Consider the following 23833-nt stretch of genomic DNA (forward strand, 5'->3'; position numbering starts at 1 on the left):
AGTTTACACATATGAGTTATCAATGAATGTGTGATTAATAGCGCTGGAAATAAGTTTGTTAATTTGCAGGTTTACATTTGACACAAATAACGAAAATTGCTGTATATTGATGTAATACAAAAAAGTAATCATGAGACCAACACCAGAAGAAAGAAGTTTGCACAAAGAGAAGATAATGGATTATCTTAACTTGTATGTCGAGTTTGTTTAGAATATGTCGCTTGTATTCAAAATGAAGAACTTGTATAATAATGCTTGTTTTGTTGCAGTGATAGAAAGGGTCCAAAGCGACACTGCAACAAAACCCTTACTTCGGACGGAAAAAAGTTTTCTGTTCATGACTGCATTCTTGGTGCTGCATCTGATTATTTTAAAACAATGTTTAGTGTTGAGGTAAAAACTTTGAAACACAATTCTCTTGTTATAAGGTCATATGACAACTATGGGGTACATTGGACCAACGATATTACTTAATTACTCCTTTCAAAACCAACACCATTTAGTATCAGCAAAAATATGTATTTAATAACGATATTAGCCTGGTTTACTGTTAAATTTGAGAAACAATTTCAAAAGACATTCACCTGACTAAAACAATATGCAGTTATATTCTATGCAACTTGGAACAAATAGGTTTATTATACCTCTAGCATTTTGACTACCGAAGCAATTGATTTTCCCTAAAAATATGTTAACAGACCTACATTGGAGGATGCAAGTAAAAAGCAAAATCCAAGCCATAAGCTCATTACATAAACATGGTGTGCAAAGCAACTAAGTCAGTTTGTATAAAGTTAAATTGCGTTAGCTTACTAAATTTTATTTGTAGATGAAAGAGAAATATGATGAAGTAGTCAGTGTTAAGAATGTCCCACCGGAAAGATTAGAAAATGTGTTGGAGTTTATTTATTCTGGTGATATTGAGGTGACAGAAGAAAACATGCTGGAGGTTTTGGAAGATTCTGAATACACACAAATTGAAGGTATGTGTGTTGACAATGACATGTTTGTGTGATTAGGTCCAAAAATTTGATTGTTTGCACAATTTAGCAATACATTGATCCCTGTGTTTGACTTTCTAATGCCTAAATTACATCTGTTTATTGTATAATACATAATTAACAATTTATATTTGTTGGACCCCCAGAGTTACTACAAACAGAAACGAAGCAAGTTTCAGAAAAAAATTATGACCCATTGTAAAATAGTGTGACTAATATGTGCAATGGGAATATGTACCAAAACCACATGAAATAAAGTTTATTCGTTCAGGGCAAATTATTTATTTCGATCCGGTGCTTATATTTTCATACAGAAATAAATTTATAACGGTATATTTCGGTTTAACAAAAGAACATCATTTGTGATCTTTACAACAGGGAAAGAAAGTTGTGCAATGGTTGTTGTTGGGTAGTTATTACCTCACATAACAAGTCAAACAGATGATGCACATTGTTGGAGCTTTAAAATTTTATTATGATGCGATGCTGTGAAATATTTAGCAATTCTTTCATGTTAAATGTCCAGAACAAAATACCAGAATGGAAAAAAAACAGTATTTCGTTCAATAAGATCTTTTTATTTTTTTATTTCAGTATTTTCCGATATTGTAGAAATAATATTTATTTAGTTCCAGTATCGGTATAAATCACTGGTATGAAGCCACTCATCTACTTTTATCCACATTTTGGTAATTCTAGTGTTAAAAGTATTTCACATTGGCCAAATGCAAAATAATTTTAACCTGTATATTAGGGTATTGCCGTTTGCTATCTAATTTTTGAAACTCTTAATTATGTTCAAGGACTGAAGTCATTCTGTAATCGATTCATTCTCCAAGTTGTATCTGCTGACAATTGCCTAAAGCTTCGAGCTTATGCTCAGCGATACAATCTGGGTGATGTACTCGACAAAACGGATCAATCAATTAAAGAGAATTTCGCTAGTGTGATGAAACACAAGGATTTTATGCAACTTGACGTTGGTGACATGACCAATATAATCAAGCAGAGAAACAAGGTAACTATATTGTTGCAGTAAATTCTGGGTACTTAACTGGCAACATAAGTCCTAATTTTTGTGCTTGGTAAAGTCGAATTGGTCAATTAAGTGGTGGGTCTTAACTCATCCATCTATCTTAACAAAATCTGTGAAGACAAACAGGCTGAGTCTCAAAACAAATATTGTGAAAAAAAGTTCTTGTCACGAATGTACACCACTTGCATGATCATATACCTTCTTTTGTTTGTTGTTCGTTATGGGTCTCCTTCTCTGAAGGGGACACACGTTGTTTTATTTATTTATTTATTTTCAGCCTATTGCTGGTTTCAGTTGGTCAAGCACTAGTACTTCGAACATATTCAAATTTGAAAACATGTTAGTTATTTATCCAAATTTATGCGGTTTGTATGCGATTATCCGACGATTTTCTTGCAAACAATGGGTGACAGTTTGGGATTTTCGGTTGTGGTGCAATTAAACGGATTATGCGATTAACCGGATTCATCTGTAGTTAGTTATCTAATTTTGATCCTTCCGAAGTTTGACCTCAAATGACCCAGCTATGCAACCACAGGCTCTAAAAACATGAAGTTTTAACATGGTTACACTTACTAAAGTACATGATCTAGGAGTTTCATACTTGTTGGTTGGTGCATTGTAAAGTATTATTCCCTGAAATTCTCTGGGTCCCCTTCCCTGAAATACTCTTTCTTTTTTCACCGAAGTTTGTCCATGCAATTTGGGCATTAAATCTTTGATGGATAAAAGCTGTCACAGATGGTAGATATGGGGATGTAGATATGCCAGCTGCTTTATTTGTCTTGCTAATCCCAGTTATTGCCTCGCTGGCCCCTAAAGTGTAAAACATTTTTGTATGTTGCTGTGCACCACAAACAAAAGGTTTCTGTGGTTCAATAGTGTAATCAAGGCCCTGTAGGCCCCACTTTTACCCCATTAACCCCTTAAAGGTGTTTATGAACTGATGGTCCTTAGTGGATGGCTTTTTGGGTGGTGGCCATCATTTGTTATGGGTCCCCTTCCCTGAAGGGACACATATTGTTTTTGTCCTTATTTCTTTTTTTTTTCTCCAACGCTGGTTTGTTAATCTACCAATCGCCATCTGGTGATTCCCCACTACGAAGCTGACATGTGCAATGCAGCATACAAGGCATGCAATGGTGCTTGTGATTCGACTTTTGGTGGATTCTCCACTGATCCTGTGTAGCTCAGTTGGCAGAGCAAAAGTCCTGGAAAGACTCCTGTTGTGGGTTCGAATCCCACCGCAGGCTAGATTTTTTTAGCTTGGGCTGTGCCATATTTGGTGAATGCTTGGTGACCGGCTGATTCGGTATGACAGGTTCAATGGGCCTGGCGTACTGTGATTTATATATAAGTGTGTCGTGATTGGTGGTCGGCATAGATGCTTCAGGATCCCAGTTATGAATTTATGTTCATCCAAACTGTACTTCGGTTTTTATATCTCAGGCAAAAAATTGCTGATTAAAATAAAGGTCAAAAAATGAATTAGACGTTTTCCAAAGCTGTGATAAATGGTTTTAAAACAGCCATTGTCAGACTGGCACCCAATGACGGTAGGTCACTGAACAATAACTTATAGGTATAGTAAAACACGGTTGTTAAAGGTTTTTTGGTCACACTGTGGCTTTTTTATTTTTGACAAATAAGTGATACTTGAGTCACGTATAAATTAGGCAAAAAGTTATTGTTGAACACTAAGGACTAAGTGCTGGTAAAAACCGTGTCATTAAATGTTAAATGTTCAAAGATCATTAACTGTTCATTGGGCTATCCAGGTCAAAGCTAGAGATTAAATTGGAGTATTGTTTACTGTTCTCTTTTTCTACTTTTGTAAATATTTGACAATATAATGATGTGAAAAGAATATGGACAAAACTGTTCAAAGTTTGGCTTAATGCTTTCTGCTAGTTCGTTCCTAAGAATCTAAAAATAATGGCCCCATTTTTATATTGTAATCAAATTCCATAAACATGTGTTTGGGTTTGTGCTTTGCTTGCAAAAATAATCATGTTCGTAGGTCAAACAGTGTGTATAGTAAGTATTAGAGATGTACTGAATATTTGGTTTCCCGAATTTATTTGGCCAAAAAGGCTATTTTTGCAAAGATTTTTTAGTTTGTAAAAGATTCGGTTTCGGTGGAATGGCAATAAATTATTCGGCTGAAACTGAATCTTTTTCAAACTCAAATTTAAAGTGTGAAATCAAATTGTGCTATAACTAAAATCGCGTCAATTATTACTGTATTAAAAAAATTATCATTTTCCCAATTTAGACAAAATGATAGGCCACAGCCGTGCTGACCTAAAACCCCACAGAACTAAAATGATAATGAAACTCATCTATCCTGTTGTGTAGCACTACTGTTTTTCTGGTCATAAAACTCATGTTTTCATGTCAAACGCGTAACAAACGACGTCATAAATGATTCGAATAATCTGGCCAAATATTTGGTTTCGGCTGAACCCAACTGTATAGGAAAGCCACCATTCTAGTTTCTTACCAGATTGATGCATTTGTAGGATCAAGAGGAAGCTGTTTTTACTGGGATTGTGCAATGGATTAATTATAACCCTTCGCAGCGTGAGGAATTGTTTGTGAATCTTTTCTCACAAATTGATCTTTCTTCGATGAGTTCAGGTTTTCTTGCAGAAGTTTCCACCGAGGTAAATAAGATGAAAATAGATAACGAATATGTAGTTTAAAACAGAGCTTTAAAAAAATGAGGTTGAACCCTGACAGGATGGAGGGTCAATAAAGAAGTGGAGGGGAAGCAGGTTTACTTATGTGACATGCAACAGTCATAATTGAGAGCATAAACTTTTGCTAGATTTAAAACAAGCAAAAATATCGAATCAGACAATATGTTATGTGCTTTTGACCTGGCCGGACATTTTTTGTTGCTGGTTTGTGATTTTGTTGTGGTAAACCGGGTTGCATTACCTATTAGGCAAAGTAAACACTTGCTTAGGGTATCAAGGTAATGGCGAACACCACAGAAACTTTTTGTTGCTAAACTTCAGTGGTGTTTTGAGGTATATATGTATATATATATACTGCCAATTTTTTGGCGGTTGATGTCAACTTGTCATTTTCTATAAACGTAAATCAAAAAAGAACAATGCTTTTTTTAGGTTTGCTTTGCTCGTCACAATCCATCCAATCATAAGACACCACTATCTAAACCAGGGGTTCTTAAACTTTTATGCTCATGCCCCACTTGCTGCTATTTATTTAATCTCAAGCCCCCTTAATATTAGCATTGATAAAATTAATAAGAAGGATGCTTTATTTAATTAGGTGTTTGTCATGTTTCTCAGTGTTTACTTTAGTTTAATTTTCAAACAATAAGTTCGAAGTCGGCTCCAAAATCATTCCAATGCATTCATTTCATGTGTTTGCAAGTGAAACTTTTCAACCACATTGTGCTGCGCCCCCCTTGCCAACCCTTCACGCCCCCCTTAGAACCCCTGATCGAAACAAAAAAAATTAAGTGCTAGGGTCTCAATTTTAATTTTAAATTTTTGCAAGCAAAATGAAGTGTATGGTGCATGCTAAATAACTTAAAACCTAAAAACAACTCTAAAATTGTATTCAAATCACTTTATTGAATGCTAGGATGCCAAAAAATATGAACTAGAATAGTTTGCAAGCTAAATAGATGGAAAGCCCTGAAATTTGTTAATGCTCTTGCAAAATCATTATTTTACTTTAAATGCTGCACAAAGAATGGCTAAACAATGTTTGACACAAATTCAGGCATTTTTCACTAATTATGGGTCCCCTTCCCTGAAGGGGACACATATTGATTTTACTCAAATCTTTTTTCTTCATTTTTTTTTCTCCCCAAGGTTTGTCCGACTCGTTTTTCCATCAAATGTTTGATGGATTTGGCTGAAATTTACACAGATGGTAGATATAGTTTTGTAGATGTGCATCCCACTTTGTTTTTGTTGATAACCCCAGTATTTAACCTGCTGGCCCCCTAAAATGGGTGTTTTTACCCAAAGTTTGTCCGACTCGTTTTTCCATCAAATGTTTGATGGATTTGGCTGAAATTTACACAGATGGTAGATATATTCATGTGGATGTGCATCCCACTTTGTTTTTGTTGATGACCCCAGTATTTACCCCGCTAGCCCCCTAAAATGGGTGAGTTTTTAAACAGTGTCAGAATTGGCTGAAATTTGGATTTCTTGTATAGTATGCCATTTACAAGTGTCAATTGTTGTGTTCAACCCTGTAGTCCTAACATTTACCCCACAAGCCCCTAAAGTGTAAAACGTATTTGTATGTTACTGGGCACCACAAACAAAAGATTTCTTTGGAGCAATAGTGTTACAAGGGCAACCAGTTGTTTGTTGCTCGTTGGTGGGTTTCTTGGTGGTCGTTTTTGCACCATGGCAGTTAGGGGCTTGTTAATAGCCCTATGACGTCAGGAACAGTAACGGTTGTTGCTCAAAACACCTCTAGTGGTCGAAATTGGCGGATTGGGCTGAAATTTTGCAGTACTATTGATTGAGTCATTGTGGTTTTTATATATTTTTTAGTTTGTGTGTCGAGCCCAATTAGTTGCCCTACTAGCCCCCTAAAATGGGTCAGTTTTTTTAAAACGTTAAATAGGACATACTTCAAACAATATCTGGGGTGCATCGAATTTTATAGCTTGTATTCTACATAGTATTATTATTTAGGCCCAGTGCCGATCACTGTGTTTTACCTTACATCACACGACTTTCTCATGGTTATCTCTTGAATTGCATTAGTTTCAACTTTACATGTTTGGGGACCCATGAGTTTTTGCCTGCAGAAACGACTAAGTTATAAAAGACGGTGACTAATATGGGACCCAATGCGAAATAAGCATAGGAAATATATTTATGTTTTAAAATAGGTTATAGTGTATATGCAAGGGCAATATGTGCTAAGCCACCATTCTAGTTTGTTTTTATTTCATTAGAGTTTGGTGAGAAGCAATTTGGTTTGTGCCAACATGTTGGTTGACAATTTGGTAAAATCTTCTCGACAACCCACTGCAGGTAAGTTGATAATTATGTCATCAATTAGTTCTCAATAATGGGTTTAAACTTTTTATCAGTCTCTTTCTTGAATAGAACATATTATTTTTGTCTGCATTTCTTTTTTCTCTGTCTAACATTGTTTTCCCATCCTTTTCATCAAAAATGTGATAGCTATCTGCAGAATCTCAAAGTTTGAACCTCGATGACCTCATGTTTGTGTTTGTAAAACTGTTTTAAAACATACCTTAGACACAAAAACTTCACTTCAGAACTTCCTTTTTTCCGGTCATACTAGTAGTGCAATATACTGTAAAAAGGAAGTTCTGAAGTTTCCGTAAAATGGTCCTTTTCAGCTTAGCCATTGTATGAAGAGAGGTCACTGAGGGTCAACTTGTAGGTATCGCAGAACACAGTTGAGAATGATTTTTTGTCACAACATAGCTTGTTTAATTTTGACACATATACTCCGAAAACAATACGGGAGTTACATATTAATTAGGAAAAACAGTACTGTTGAACACTATGCAGTTCTTAGGGTTTAACAATAACGATTTTGACATTGAAAACGATGTCAAAAGGTCATTAAACAGTTGTCCGGTGACTCTACCGAGATAAGCTGCAGAAGAACAATTTGTTATATAAACCTTTGCTGCAAAACATCTTCCTAAATTGTCATTGTCTGTAATAAAGTCTAGGTTTTCTAAAAAAAGTTTTAACTGTTTTGAAACTGGCCTTGCACAGCTAAGAGGTCAAACCTAGAGATTGAAATTTTGGTTTGGGAGTATTTTATATGTTTTTTTACTGCTTTTTACATATATATATCCATATAATGTAAAAACGGTATGGACAAACCTTTTGAAGTTTGGGTTGGTGCTATCTACTTGTCCTTCCAAAAAAGAATATAAAAATAAACAATTTGAAAACCTTTTTACCATTACTAATGCACATGAACACGTGTATGGACCCATTCGTTTTTGCTTGCAAAAGCAATGATATGTGTAAATTAAATGGTGTGTATAGTAAATTGATAGACAGGGTACTCAATATATATAAAGTGGAAATATCATTATTTACATGTTTGTTGCTTTATCAAATGCACTTATTTGGACTAATATATGTTAATGTAAACAGGAAGAAGTCCCCTATCTGAACCAGCTTCCAGTCAATCAAACATTGCTGCCCCACATGAGATCAAAGGTAATAAGGTTCAGTTTAGTTTTATTTAAGATTGCACTTAACTGGCAAATGTTGGTACTTTTAAGAATTGACTTTCAGGGCTGACATTCTAAATCAAATAACAAGAAGGTGGATTTTTTCAACTAACAATTACTTCACATAGACCAGTTTCTTATGTTACTGTAAATATTTTATATGTCTGTGCAAAAAAAGTATATCAAGATATATAACCTGTGGGCAATTTCAGTATCTGTGAAAAACAGCACAACGAAATAATATTAAACACGAAAACATTTAAACTGGAAATTAAGTAACATCAGTTTACTAAACAAATCAACAAACACATAAAATGGTTGGTTTTATTTAGAAAAGGCAGGCCACTGCTAAAATGTTAAATAAAAAGTAAACAAATATGCAAACGATGACAATAATTAAAGGGGATCAAAACTGTTATCGGTCCACTTTTATTATTTAATATTTTAATTTTCTGCCATGTTGGTGTTAATGTAAATTTATTGTAAAAACACATGAAATAATGCAAGTATGTTTCAGAGGAATTTGTTGTTGTTGGTGGAGATGGTTCAGATAGAGATTGTGTGAAGTATGATGTCACAACAAAACAACATCAACATTTACCAGTAAGTTTGGAAAGTTTACTACTTGCTCTTTATGCACAATAATGAAATATTTACAGAACTGTATATGTGTATCTGACATATGTATTTATGTTAATTATTGCCCGATGTAATTTAAGTGCAAGCTGGGAGTTGTCAAATATTGATTGTTGTCTGGCATTGTTTGTAAACAATAACTCATTACCAAACAAACAATGTGTCTTTGTTGCAATTAAACAATGCATGAAAGTGAATGAATGTAACTTCTATATATGAGCAACCACTAAACTTTTGTGCCAAATTATTTAGTTTTGATTAAAACTTTGCAGAAACTGAACAAACCAAGATGTTACTTCACCTCAGTAAAAGTTGGAGACAAACTTTATGCATTTGGTGGACATGATAAAGCTGCAATAAAAAGTTGTGAAATGTTGAGTTTGGCAACAAACGGACGATGGAAAATGTTGGGTAAGATGTTGGAAGCTCGATGTAATCATGCATCAGCAGTTATTGGAAGTAAGTGGATTGGGGCCAACACAACAAACTAAACTCACATGATATGTGACAAGCAATGTTTGATGTAAAATTGTAACTTAGATTTGAAAATAGATTTGAAAATATTTCATCACAAACCAGTGTTTTTGATCTTTTACAAATCATTTCCAAACTCTTTTGTTTTTCTTCAAGCTTCCTTTGAATCTCTTGAACCCTTCCATACAGCTTTGATGAAATCCTCAATTTGTCTGTTTATGTAATTTATACCATGTTTGTTGAAGTTTAAGGGTTTCAGTAAGACCTGTCAAATGACTTTATTAAACCCCAGATGTGTCATTATATACAGGTTTACATAAACTTTAATAAACATATGGTTATTAAAGTGTCTGCAGGTTTCTAAAATGAAAATATGTTTCAGACAACATTTATGTGACTGGTGGAAAGAATAATAATGATAACTACCTTTCATCATGTGAAGTTTATAATCTGAACAGGAATAAGTGGAGTCGGATTCATGGCATGATAAAGAAAAGAGCAGCACATGGAATGTGTTCAATCAGGAGTAAGAAGGCAGTTTGTTCATCAAACAACAATATCTGTATATATATATGTCCCCATGGGCCATTGTGGCCAATATACTAATTTAATATTACTAATTAAATCAATGTGTTAAACTGGCTTTTGGTTTAAATTGGGAGTTGTTTGCAGCAAAAAGACACAGTAGGATATAACTCCAAACAAAAGTACAGGTTTTGTATTTTAACAATAAAATTCTCCAACAAGCTAATTATGTTAATAAACTACAAATCACTTAAACCAATTCGAAACTTTTTAGCTTTTGAATTGGTTTGAACTAACTATTAATTATATTTCTTTTGAAGTTTTGTCTGTTATAAAATTTACTGTACAATTGGTTTTGGAAACAGACTTATACTGTATTACACTAATGATGTAGTTTATTAATCCTAAACCACACCCAATTTACATTGTACATCAACATCAGATATGTTTACAAATGTGGGTTTCAGTTTTTTAATTTTATGTTGACTATGTATATTGATCTGTGTGACATCACAAAGTATTTCACACAAACAGATTCACTTTATTGTGTTGGTGGACGGAGTGACAAATCCTGTGAACATCTTGATGTGAGAAGTGGGAAGTGGAATCTGATTCCACCAATGAATCATGAAGCAACAGATGGTTTATCTTGTGTTACATTGAATGGAAAGATTTACGTCACAGGTAATCATGTCCAAATAATGTATTTGAAATATCGAGCAGCCAACACAGCTTTAACACTGGAACTAAGTTCTCCACCTCGATCACAAGTTGAGTAAATTTATCAGACATGACAGATTTTACCAATTGTTGATTTTAATCTTTAGTATGCACAGAATTTTGCCATTTAAAAAGAGAAAAAGAAAATAGGGTATATCATGCTGAATAAAATTACCTGATTGGGGAAAATGTATTGCAAAACTGTTAAACCTGCGACCTCAAGTTGACATCAATCACTTTAAAACATTTTATTCTGCATGCTCGTTTATAAATTTTAGCCACCCTTGATGTTTCACAGTATTAACAGTTTTACAAAGTTGTCAACACCAGTTTGAAAATGTCCTAATTAATGAAAACTAAAGAAAAAAAATGAAAACAATTTTTTTGCAGCAAAATATGTATGATACAGTTAAACCGTAAAAGCACTGTCTATCTTGTCTGTTTAAATATACCATCTGTGTAATTTCACTTTTTCTAGAACATGATGCTTATGATTTTATAAAAGCCTTATGGTGATGAAACAGCAGGTAAGTCTGAAGCATATATATCTTGCTGCCTACTGCAATCATGCAAAGGTTTTTGTCTTTCTGGAAGAACTATTTCTCTTAAAGTCCTAAACCCCTAAACCAATGTTTTTTCAAACTAGGCTTGCAGCCCATCAATAAAACTAAACTTTTGTTCACTTCACACTTTTAGGCTAAACACACACACACACACAATTTCATTTCAATTTGGATATGACGGTTGAGATAGGTTTCAGTAACAAATTAGATCAATATAAGATTATAGCATCTCTCATGGCTCACTAGTGTTCCATAGCACACATTTTGAAAATTACTGCTCCTAGGCCTTGAATGGACATATTTTGGCTTAGCATAAAACAGGTACAGCTGAAACCTGAAACCAACTTTCAATCTGACACCAGTACCCAATAGTTTACACAAAAATATAAGCGGTCCAATACCAAGTATTTTAGCGACTTTTCACAAAGTGCATTATTTGCTTTGCTTTATACTTGTTAAGATTAAATGCTTATTGTCATGAAGTTTTTATTGAATTGAATTAATGAGCCGCATTAGCATTAACAGCTTTAAACAGCATTAATTGTCTCAAAGCAGGTTAGAATGTTTGTTTGTACTGTGCTCTAATGGCCAAAACCTTTTACATTTTTAATGATGTGGTATTTAGATCTGAGATTAGATGCATTAACTAAACAATGCAATGTATATTTGACAGGTAAATCAAAGTTTCAATCTTACTACTACAAATTACTCGCACATGATCGAATCATCAGTGAAATTGCTTACTAGGCAAATTGCATATTCCAAGCATCTTATTTGTTCTTACATACATACAGCTAGCATCCCAACAAGATGAAGAAATTGTGTTGCCATGGCGACTGAGCCAAGAGTCTGTGTCAAGTTTTTGCAAAATACTTTGACAGAAATAGCATATATTGCACATTTCACCCATTTAGGTGTCGATATTGGACCAATACAAGAAATAGTATCGGGTAGCGGTGCCGATACAGTATTATCGGACCGACCCTAGAAACCACAGATTTAAGTCATTTTATTTTTAGCAAATACACGTGAATGAGTTTTGAAACAAACGAATGGATTCTTCATCTAAACATACCTTGATTTGTATTTAAGTTATTTTTTTAAATTTCACAAAAGTGCATTAAACAGTAAATGAATTGTGTACAGGTGGATGGTCATCATCATCACGTCATGAATGTTACGATCCAGCTGCACGAAAATGTACTACTTTATCACCATTAAACACTGGACGTGCATATCATGGAGCTTGTGTGATGAACGGAAAGATTTATGTTGTTGGAGGATGGGGTTCTGGGTAAGTGTTATTGTAGTGTGAGTTATGGAGTTGTGTCACCAGTTTGATTTTGACCACTAAGACAAAAACTGCCCCACTAACCCCCTCTGGTAGTCGTTGGTTTGAACCCCGCATAAAATTAAAAAATAAGCCTACAAGTCATAAAGAAAATTGCCATTATGACGTTGGTAAAATAAGGCTTTATTTCGTAACAAATAAACTTTTAAGCGGATTTGAGCAGATTTTTATGTGTCGTTTATTCGACCCGCGTGCCTGTGCAGTGCCAAATTCTGTGCTAGAAGTGATTTTAAACACACATTACTTCCAGCATTTTTATGTAGCAGTAGAAATCAACTATATTTTGTGGTAAGGTCCTGTCCATTTATTAAAAATAAATATTTTTTTCATGTAGCAAACCAGGAACTAATTGATGCGAAACCAAAACATTTCCGCGATATAAGTTCACAGCAGGTTTTATTGCTTCACTGGTGCTTCGCCCTGTCATCTAAAGTTTATCATTAGTTTAGAAACAGCACAATATATGTTGGCGTATTACGGGAGCAATTGTACAAAACACAGATAGAAACAGGGACCTGGCATGCCGACCAACCTTCTGGTTGCGGAACAACCGTACATTCCGTTTTTGACTCCATCGCTAAGTTATTGAGCAGCAAAGCCTTTTGCAAGTCCGGGAATAAATGACAGCAATGTATCAGAAATTTCGAAGAATTCTTATCCAACACAAAGTTTCTCCTTCACATCAATGTTACATTTGGGCATCATATTTCATGGTCAAACACGAACTGTTAGACAAAGCTTCGAAATGTCCTCAGGTTAAATTTACTAATTAATCCAATTTGCCGGGGGATTCCGAATATTCTTCTCTAAGCAGTCCTTTGCTCTATACAGGGATTTTGTCCTGTGTATGTGCGAATATGATCATTTATGTGAAGAATTACATTAGAATTTCTTGACACTGTTTACTGTACATGGGCTTTTACACGCAATACACTTGTTTGTGTACAAAAGCAGAAACAAATAAAAATCCGTATTTTCAACCCGTTTGTTGGTGCACTGTGACGTCATACTGCTTTTTGGCACTGGCTGTGGCGCCAACATAAGTTTTGTATGTGATAAGATTTGACCCACGGACATGTTTTGTTACTCAGGATTGAGATTCTCAGTTCAGTTGAAGTTTACGACCCCACTGAGAATTCTTGGACACATTTGTTCGACTTGGAAAAACCTGTCTGGAACCACACACTTGTAGCTTTGTATACCACAGTGGATGACAATGGACATCAATGAAGTGGACGGTGAATTTAAGCCTTTGTCACTGCCCACCTGCTTATAACAAACGCGTAAGAAACACTTGTCACCATCAACCTTCATACTGTTCCGTTCCCTGTTCAACTAAAAAAAACGAAAATAAGTCATGAATATATTGATTTATCTTCTCACATTTCGAGTAATACTGTACATTGTAGCTGTAGCGTGTTTAGTTAATCCCTTCGTTATTTTACGTTTCAACATTGTATGAGCTATTGCTGCCAGGCATAATATCAAGTTTGTAGAGCTCTTCTGGCAAATGTAATTTTATTCCGACGCTTCGACGTCCTATACAGGTCGTCTTCATCAGGGTCTATAGGACGTCGAAACGTCGGAGCTCTTCAAAGTTTCAACATTGTGTAGCTATTTTCGATTTGTTGATTGTTTCAGTATTTTTGCGTCGCTATGATTTTTTGCACCATGCAAAATAGACCCTCTATTGCTCACCCCTACAGAAATGCCCCGTTGCCGAGTTGCACAAAATTGCCCCGTTTTTGAAGGAGCCCAAAGTCTAAACCGAACAATTATAGACCTACTGTTTACAGGCTTTGGTTTTGTGGTCCAACATATATTATTATTTCCTATTTTCCACCTCGCTTGCCATCTATTGATTTGTTTTTGCTATATTTGCTCGCGTGTTTTTCAATGGTTACGACTACCACTTATGCATTTATCTGCTGTATTTATTTCAATGTCAATTTCTGTTCACCACGTAAACCCTATCTTTCCGTTTCCTTACGGTTTTCCGTTTATCATCAGTTTATCGTTTTTATTTTGAGTTTTCTTACAGAATCACATTTCGTTCCAGTGCCCTTTGTTGCTTTATTTGTTATGCATATATTTGCTTGTGTTTATGTGATACGATAATTAGATAAAACGTTAGATACGATATACTCTGATCCTTGTCAATTAACTTTCCGCGTAGACTTGTTTAGTTAACTTTATTAGGCTAAGCTCACTCTGCATATCTTTGAAACATTCAGCCAAGCTTTACCACTCTATGAGCTATTCGGAACTATTTCACAAAGCCTAAAAACGCTGGGAACCAGAAAGCCGTTTTTAAATTTGAAATGAAATGCTTTTGCAAAAACGTTTTTTCTTCTAACTTTTAGTTGTTGGGTAGTTTCTTGCATATTATGCACACTTGGCAAATCGGTCTTGTCAGTGGTAAAAACAAACAGGTAGCGCGCACATACTGCTCCGGGGCTGCGCGTTGGCAACCCCTGATTTCGCCTACTTGCATGTTCATATTTTGTCATTATCTGATAACGTGTTTTTGTCATTGTTTAAAATCTAAAAGTGCTATTTTTTCCGCATACTAATATTTTTTACGTTTTCACTGATTTTTTCTTTGATTTTTGCTACTATTTTGTATTCTGGATGGCTGACAAGCTGACCTTTTTTAGGTCTTCTGGATGGCTGACAAGCTGACCTTTAAGGTCTTTCGCCACCTGCCTCTTGAAGACCGCATAATAAATATACTTAACATACTTATTACTCCATGATGCTTGCACCTTAACAGTGTTTTGCGACAAACAAGTTTTTCTGCAGGTGTAAAACAACGAGTATTTTGCTCGAAACATCGGAAGTAATGAGTGGTGGGAAGTAAACGTCACTTAACGCGTAATTTGCTGGGAGGCCAATAATTATTTAATGTTGGGTTAAAGCATAAGTTTCGCATTGCAAAGATTGTTTTAGGAATTTGGTCACATCAGTTAATATCCCCGTACGTTGAGCCGATAAAACAAAGCATGCAATATTTGAGTTCGTTTCATGTGACGAGACAAAAGTAGCCAAATATGACGCTACAGCCAAATTTTGCTGTAAGACCAAAATACACTGGAGGCAAGGCTGCTTTTCCTGTGCAGATTGACAGCACAACTTCGTTCATCACGATACAAAACATTTAAGCAAATTTGGGTTGGAATAAAGCAAAAGCGAAAAAAATCTGTGAAAAATAAAACTACCTGTATGTTTTGCAATCGTCACGCATCATTGGTCACACGTTTCAATTTGTTGTTGATTTGAATTTTGCGTTGGAAAAAATGTTACAAGTTTTTGACTGAAAAAAACAACAACAGTGGTGTACCTGACTGGTTTAAACCTGTAAGTTGTAGCTTAACATGTTGCTTAGATTGACAACAACAAATTAACTACAACTTACTTACTGCAGTTTGCTGCCAAACATCATCAGATGATAAGGCAAAGGATGAAATGAATTTTCTCATTTTGGTAAGTTTCATGTTTATCAATTTGTAGTTATATTACTGCATTATAATATACACCTAGAAAGCTTAAATACCTTGAGTACATAGCGCTCTTAAAAATCATACAACTTCACTTAACCATGACATGTTTTTGTCAACCAGTGACATTTAATGAGAGTGTTACTTGATTGATACCTTCAACAAGTAATTGATAATGTGGAGAATAGATGTATGCAGCAAACCTAAGAATCCTGCTTGAGCAAATTATGCAAAACTGTCACCTCACAATTACTAACAAGGTATTGTTGAATGTTTTAACTTTTGTTACAAACATTTAAAACATGGGATAATGTGGGTCATAAAACTATTTAGTCAGCAAGTTAAAATAAGTAATCACTTTGTTGTGTTGTGTGCAACAAACCACTGCAGCTTGTGCTGGTTTGTGTCAGTATGCTGTGAACTGGATCAGTTTTTGACCAATTACAAGTCAGGGATGGTTAAAACTACAAATGTTCAGTTTTGGTCAGCACCGAGTATCTCATGTTTATGCTCGGTGTTTTGTCGAGCATGCTCAGTGTGTTGTAAAGTGAAAAACTACTTTTTGAAGGTCCCTTCAGTTGCCACCAGGGTCATATTTTAACTCAAAATGTCCCTTTTGCACAACATGTGAGACAAGCCAATGCAAAGTGAAATTGTAAAGTCAAAATGTGTGTCTATAATTCTCACTGTCACACATGTTACGTACGGTTGGGTTAGAACATGTTTTTTTTTTTCAATAACTTTCCGTGGAGGATGGCAATATTTTTTGTCTAATGCTTGGCTTAGTTTATTCGACTGCATTAAAAATTAGGATGCTTGGTACCAAGTTCTCAGTTTCTGGCTAAGTTTTTTATGTTTTACAGAAAACCTATTCCAGTTAAAATATATACGACCCAATTGCAGGGAAATCAAATCATTTCAAGAAATGGTTGGTTGTTTATGTGGACTACAGTGATGCTAGTTCTTTTCCTGCTGGGTGATGGCAAAATTCTTCTACAATATCTTCGAATCATCAAAGCAGCTTAGGTTTGCAATTTGTAAAAAGTTAATTTTGTTCAATCATGCTATTTATTCTGGGGCGAATTAGGACCTTGGCATACATTTTTAGTCATAAAAAACCTTGTTCATACAGTGTGATTGTTTGAAATCATATGTTTTGGTTTCTACAATCTCGGAGAGGATGTAAATATATTGCTCTTAAAAGAACATTTTGTTTTGAACACTTCTTAAAGCTTTCTGCATTAGTTAATGCGGTGTGGCCCTAAACAAGAGATTAGACTATATAAGTAGGCTGTAAATTTTAAACATATTAAGTTAGTCTATTTTTATATTTTACCGCTAAAAGGAGATGTGATTTTATAGAACATTAAGTTCACTTTTTATACAAAATCAAACCATTTTCCTGTTTATAAAATGTATTTTTAATAAAAACTATGTTTACAGGCATTGGAATACATCACTTTGCAAGCAATAATCATCCTCTACAACTGCTCAATATTCAGTAACAACAAGAAGTATTACAAATAATCTGGAGTGTTGGAGTTGATTGGGTGGACAACTGTGAACACAAGAGTCATTTTGGTAAGTCATTGAAACTACATGGATTTAATAAATAAGCAGAAATATGATAGTGTTTTTGTGCAAGCCATTGGGACTTATCTTTACATAAAATAAAATGAATAAACAAATTCACAGAAATGCTTCTACATTATAAGTAGGTTGTATGTCAGTGTGGTCGTTATATAATAATAAAAAACCTAAGACACACTTTATATAAATATCATGATCAGAATAATATCAAATATTCTGATCACATTACAAAACAACTTCAACTTATGTCTGAATCCATGTTACTGCCACAGTAACAACGAAAATGTAGCGGACTATAAGCTACCAACTATGTAGATATGGATAAAATAGAAAAATCAGAATAAATGTTGGCTGATGAAAACACAATGACATTTTGCATCTAGTCAGTGATGGTCAACATTTTGTGCATGTAAATATCGGTACATCTGAAATATACATCTTTGCACCCATCCGCGATGGCGCATATGTGCTCTTATAAAATACTTGTGGTTAGGAACAAAAACAATCAGTTTCAATTAATTAACCTGATATTACTGTTTTTGTGTTTGCCACTTAATGTACATGTGATGCATGCACAAATTGTACTGATCAGTACATGCAGCTTTTCGTTTTGTTTGAAATTTATTTCACTGAGAAATTATTTGAAAATCTGTGACTTAACTTGAATACGACATTTACAGAAAGAAGAAATGTGAAACTTCCATCAACGAAGCTGAGAGAGTTTGAAAGGTGGCCACGATTCATGTAAGTTGATTTACTTTTTGCTGTTCAGTTGCCGCCACCAGATAAGGAAAAGCATTGGAATGGCTTAATAGCAGCATCTAGTGGCAGAGTGTCTTCAAAATAAATTCCGCTATTAGGCAAGACTGATGTTACTTGCAGTGTGATTAATATTGTTAAGGTGTTAGCAAGCAATATTATAGTTATAATTATGTCAAGGGGTTGGGGTCAGATTTAATAATACTGTATGGATATTTTCATTTCAAGTGATCTTGTTTCAGACGCACCATGTAAACTAAAACCTGCGTCATCGGCGACAAAACGTTCCAAACACACAGTGATAAACCAAATTATCTGATTACTCTTTGTTGCGAGTTAAATAAACAATGCTTTGCGCTGTGAGACAATTCCGATAATGACAACATGTGTTTGAAGCGTAGAAAATGTTGTTATGCCCAAAAAAAAACCTTTTCGTGACAGTGTGCGGTTTTTAAATGAAAAAAAACAACATTTTTTTACTCAGCAAATTCCGTATTTCAGGAAATTGCGAGAAGTGATTTGATACGTCAGGTGCATTGTGGGCCACCCGTATTTGCAGCGTTGAAAACCGTGGCGTCTAATTATTAAAATGTTTTTAGTATTTTTTTGCAAAACTAGAATCATCCGCTGGGTGGCGCACTGCAGCCTTGCATTTGATGCTCAGTTATCGCAGGAAAAATCAAGATTACATAAAACGTATTTTTTATTAAAATGCCTATTAAGATATTTATTCAATGTGCAATTACCAACGGAATTTCACAAGTTTTGCACCATGCTGTTACATGACGTCAAACATATTACCTCATTTGATTGCGACGTCACACGCCTTTAACGACGTCAAATCGTAATAAAATCGTGCTCGGACAGAAATAACCAAACAAGGTATTAGGCTCGGGATAAAAAAAAAACGCTTCAAGTGGAAAATACTTTAAAACTCGACCACATCAATGTATTTGCGTGTTTGATGCACCACAGATTTTTAACGAGCTTCTTTTGCGATACTGGGCACATTTTGGCACAATACACATTTTGTTTAGATGAAAACCCACCTTAAATCTCACGGTTACAATGTTTGGATGGATGTGGATCGAATGGGGGAAGTACCCTGCAAGCGATGGCAGACGCAGTTGAAGAATCAGCTGTTGTGCTTATTTGCATGTCACAGAAATACAAGGACAGTCCAAACTGCAGGTATTGGTGCATCTGAAATACTTGCCTGTACCCATCCGCTAGATGGTGCGCATGTGCTTGGTTTTCTTACATATGATGCTTTTGGTTGTCTTTGCGTTTGTCAGTTAACGTCCATATAACGCGTGTACATATCGGTACATGCAGCTTTTGGTTTTGTTTGAAATCTGTTTAATTACAGAGAAATGATTTGAAAACCTGTTCGGTTGCCGGCCAGATAAAAAAGCCACTGAAATGACCTAATAGCACCGTCTAGCGACAGAATGTCACAAATATATTGCGTTATTACACAAAGCTGGCGCTACTTGCAGTGTGATAAATATTGTGTAGGTTTTTGTAAGCAATATTATAGTTTAATCACAGACGCCAAACTCTAATTTTTTTAGGTATTGCATATTATATGACGTCATGAAATAATAAATATCTTTCTTGTTGCTACGTATTATGATGCTACAGCTTGCAGGTTATCAGCTTTACATAACACAATTGTACTGTCGTGACCTTCTGCTAGCGTTCCAAACAAAGGCACGTTTGTGCGCAAACACCGCATTATACATTACAACATAGGGACCCAGTGGACCCACGTGCCGAAATCGGCGAGAAGGCAGAACTGTAAAAGATAAAAAGGGTCCAACTCGAACGTCAACTAAAATCGCAAATTACATTTTTTGCCATGTATTGTCTGTATTCACACACATCAGCAACATTCGTCGACAAACTGTAATGTTTAACATTTATTTCCTCTGTAATTACTGCATTGTTTTTTTACGCAACAAAGCGCACACGCGGCTGGCTTTGCTCTTAATATATACATGTTTTATACGTTTCCAATATGTCACCTATTTAATGCAGTGAGTTGTATGTGATACAATACTATTTTTGAAGTTTAATGTACTTCAAACGATATCCTGACCTGGAGGAAACTGTCGACAAGCTGGCGAAACACGTTAGTTATCGCGAAAGTACCAACCTTACGTTTGTGACGTATAAATACGCCTTGTTGTTTTTTCGTCTAAAACTAGACAGTCGTTGTATTGCGGCGGAGGAAGTTAGAATAATAATTGGACTGTGTTCCCATATATTAGTTGACAAAAGCTAAACTTGTTTATTATGCATACGTGGTAGGCCCGTGTTCGGCGGTCATGATTTTAATTATGTCAAAGTGTTGGGGTCAGATTTAGTAATACTGTATGGATATTTTCATTCCAAGTGATCTTGTTTCAGACGCACCATGTAAATTAAAATCTGCGTCATCGGCGACAAAATGCTCCTAATACACAGTGACAAACCAAATTGTCTTGAATAGACTTTTTCGATATTTGTTTTTTCTGTGTAAAGCGTTGATATCAGGTTTTGCGTGTTTGGTATATGTCAGGTTTTGCGCTGCAATACAATTCAGATAAAGACAACATGTTGTTAAAACGTATAAACGATTTTATGCACGAAAATATGCCCTATTCGTAGCTGTGTACGTATGTTTAAACTAATCCCACAAATGACAAAACATTTTTTACGCAGCAAATTCTGCTACGTCACACGTCAGGTGCATTGTGGGTAGTCAAGGACCAATCAGAATCGAGTATCGGTGCGGCCGGATCGGTAAGTACACCATGCTAAAAACCATGGCTTGCTTTTGTAGTAATGCGTACCTATTATTTTGTGACAAATCTAGTTTTACCTAACCATAATCAACCACTAGGTGGCGCACCGAGGCAGAATGAGAATTCTCGCGTGCTTGCTCAGTCACAACAGAGAATATCAAGATCAGATAAAACAGGTAGGCGTTTTTTTTTAAAAAAAGATAATTGTGCAATTTCCAGTAAAATAGTTTTATATCATGTTATTACATGACGTCAAACATATTACGTCGTTGACGTCACACGCCTTGAACGACGCCAAACTAAAAAAACGATACAATGCAACAAAAAACAACACCTTACAAACGCTCAATTCTAACAGTTAAAAAACTTTGCGCGTTTGATGTACAACAGACTTTCAAAGATGCAACCATCACTGACTTACTTTGTTTCAATTTACCCATACATTGCATATGCTGTGAATACGTTAATGACAGAACTCGCCCTTTAGTCAGTGATAAAAATAATGTGGTAGGGCGGTCGTTTAAAAGCCACACGCATAAAAAATGCCATAAAATCGGTTGGTAATCCTAGTCCTGATAGTTTCGTAAAGAATTGTATAAACAATGTAACGGCTTCAATGTGTTAAAGGTGAGTATGACAAGCAGCAATGGTCAGTGCCCCGAACACACTCCAGTAAATTCCTTACAAGTGGCAAATTGTTCCGTTCCTTTAAAGGCTTACAATCGTTTTATCAAGTGTCGGTAGTGATGTAAGTTTAGTCATCTCTAGTTCTGCTTTATATTTAGAAAACTTTGCACGTTATACATCATTGTAATATTTGTTGCAAGGCTTGCAAGTTTAGCCGTCTCTGGTTCTGCCTCCCTTCACGCCTCAGTGACGTTCAACTAACCCCAGACATTCTTGTTTTCTTGTTGCGCCTTGTGACGTGGCGACACCGCAAGTTTTACCCCCGACTATTTTTAACTCTCCTACTGCCACAAGTCGTTCAGTCGATACACTGCCTTTTATATTTGCTTTTTACCAACTTAAACTGTAGGAATTAAAGTTACCAAATATTACAAGCTCATTTCGACCAGTCTTCAACGTATTTTAAAAACTTGGTTTGGAACTTGTTAAAGTGCTGAGAATTATCTCACCCAACAATACAGCGAATAATAAATGCGTTCGATCACTATTTGCCACTAGACATAAACTTGATTGGGTTTATTTGTTACACAACGTTTCTTATACAGAAAGGCTGATTTTAGATTTTTGTTGAGAAAAAGCCAACAATGAACTTTCATCCCCGTACTTCAAATAGAAAAAATATTAAAATTAATACGGAATATGGTGTTCATATCTTAACTTAAATGCGTTTACAACTAATCCTGTGTCGTTTAATTTGAAGTTAAACATATTTCGTTTCCTACTAAGTCAGGTGATACAAGATTGTCGTCCTAAGCAGTCGAACTTTAGGCCTCCCTTTTACATTTTAAACGTTAAACGCAGGCCTCACGAGAGGGGGGTGCAGCCGGTGCGCCGCACCGGGGCCCATGATAGTCTAGGGGGGCCCATAATTATTAGGTTGAAGATTGCAGGGTGAAATGTGTACTTTTAAAATTGATTTGAAACTGAATAATGTTGATGCTGATTGCCGAATGTGGAGTTTGAGTGCAACTCTATGCAAAAAGTTTTATGATTGTTACGTTGGTGCATGCGCAAATTATAGCGAGATATCTTTTTGATGTTTCTACTTTTTCGTGCCACAGTTGTGTCCATTGTTTGGTAAGAATTATGCACATTTGCGCTGACTACATAGTGCTGGTGAGTTTTCTGGACGTTATAATAGCATTTGTTACACGTATTTGATTTTTTTTTTTTGAAAGCTTGACTTGAGTCTTCTCAGCTGTGAAAAGACTTGGCTTGACTCGGTATACCAACAAAAACAGGAAATCTTTTACCAGATAACCTGTTCAGTCGGCTTTAACCAAACAATAGCAGAACTTTACTGTCCGATTTGTAGGTATTTTTGTTGGTATACCGAGTATATATGTTTTATATTTTTGAGGTCATTTCATCCTGCCCTCGACAATATTTTTTTTGGTTTGCGAAATCATATTGATAACTTTGTAACATTCAAAAATTAAACTACTCCCTACGAAAGTTTTCCTGTCGCGATATGTGGAATTGATATTACCTAGTTTCAAAAGATTACAACGCGTATGATTGATTCAAAGCCAGTTTGTTACGTCACAGACAAGACTACAAGTACTGGTTGTGCGCAAACAATTGCCTTCCTATAGGTTACTTGTGATGTAATATACAAGCATTGCTCGTAAGATGAGACTAACTATACCAGGGGACGGCAACCACTGGCATGCGTGTCAAGGTTGGCACGCTAGGTGGTGGTTTTAAATGGCACGCCAACCGATTTGTGTGTTTATATTGAAGTAACAATTAAACCTGGTTACACTGCTTGTTTATAGTTTTTATCATGCCATGGTCTTAAAATTCAGCCTTTGGCACGCGTCGCCTAAAAGGTTCCTTGAACTATACAGTTTAACAGTCGCATTACCAGATTTTGGGATTTTAGAACTACCATGTCTTGGCGCTGAAAAAAGTTTGTGGTGAGTGGTGACCCCTGGTTTAAGCGAACACAGTACATGTCAAGGCCAATATTT

General features: G+C 35.5%; 1 protein-coding gene and 1 long non-coding RNA gene across 4 annotated transcripts in view; both read left to right on the forward strand.

Annotated features, from left to right (window-relative positions):
* Positions 1-19575, forward strand: part of LOC145222861 (uncharacterized) — a 31686-nt gene extending 12111 nt beyond the window's left edge. The window contains exons 1-4 of one of the 3 annotated variants that reach the window (XR_013859392.1): positions 16907-17061; positions 17479-17616; positions 18306-18369; positions 19422-19575. This is a non-coding gene — a long non-coding RNA (uncharacterized LOC145222861). Of the gene's footprint in view, positions 1-16906; positions 17062-17478; positions 17617-18305; positions 18370-18626; positions 18797-19421 lie in introns of those variants that run through there. The other 2 variants (XR_013859391.1, XR_013859390.1) reach the window with 2 other exon arrangements.
* LOC145222860 (kelch-like protein 12) lies at positions 76-15279 on the forward strand. The gene is made up of 13 exons (XM_080089085.1): positions 76-192; positions 270-393; positions 830-983; positions 1805-2019; positions 4560-4703; positions 6998-7076; positions 8190-8255; positions 8787-8872; positions 9178-9364; positions 9762-9905; positions 10439-10588; positions 12334-12481; positions 13630-15279. The coding sequence occupies exons 1-13, from the start codon at positions 131-133 to the stop codon at positions 13766-13768; spliced, it is 1698 nt and encodes a 565-aa protein (XP_079945211.1). The 5' UTR covers positions 76-130; the 3' UTR covers positions 13769-15279.
* Positions 19576-23833: the final 4258 nt, after the last annotated feature.

The sequence above is a fragment of the Phallusia mammillata genome, chromosome 4 (assembly GCF_965637545.1).
Source record: "Phallusia mammillata chromosome 4, kaPhaMamm4.hap1.1, whole genome shotgun sequence".
NCBI lineage: Eukaryota > Metazoa > Chordata > Ascidiacea > Phlebobranchia > Ascidiidae > Phallusia > Phallusia mammillata.

Coding starts and splice junctions, on each gene's coding strand:
- LOC145222860 (XM_080089085.1), top strand. CDS start 131: ATGAGACCAACACCAGAAGAAAGAAGTTTGCACAAAGAGAAGATAATG. Junction 2,020..4,559: donor TAATCAAGCAGAGAAACAAG/GTAACTATATTG, acceptor ATGCATTTGTAG/GATCAAGAGGAAGCTGTTTT. Junction 8,256..8,786: donor TGCCCCACATGAGATCAAAG/GTAATAAGGTTC, acceptor AGTATGTTTCAG/AGGAATTTGTTGTTGTTGGT.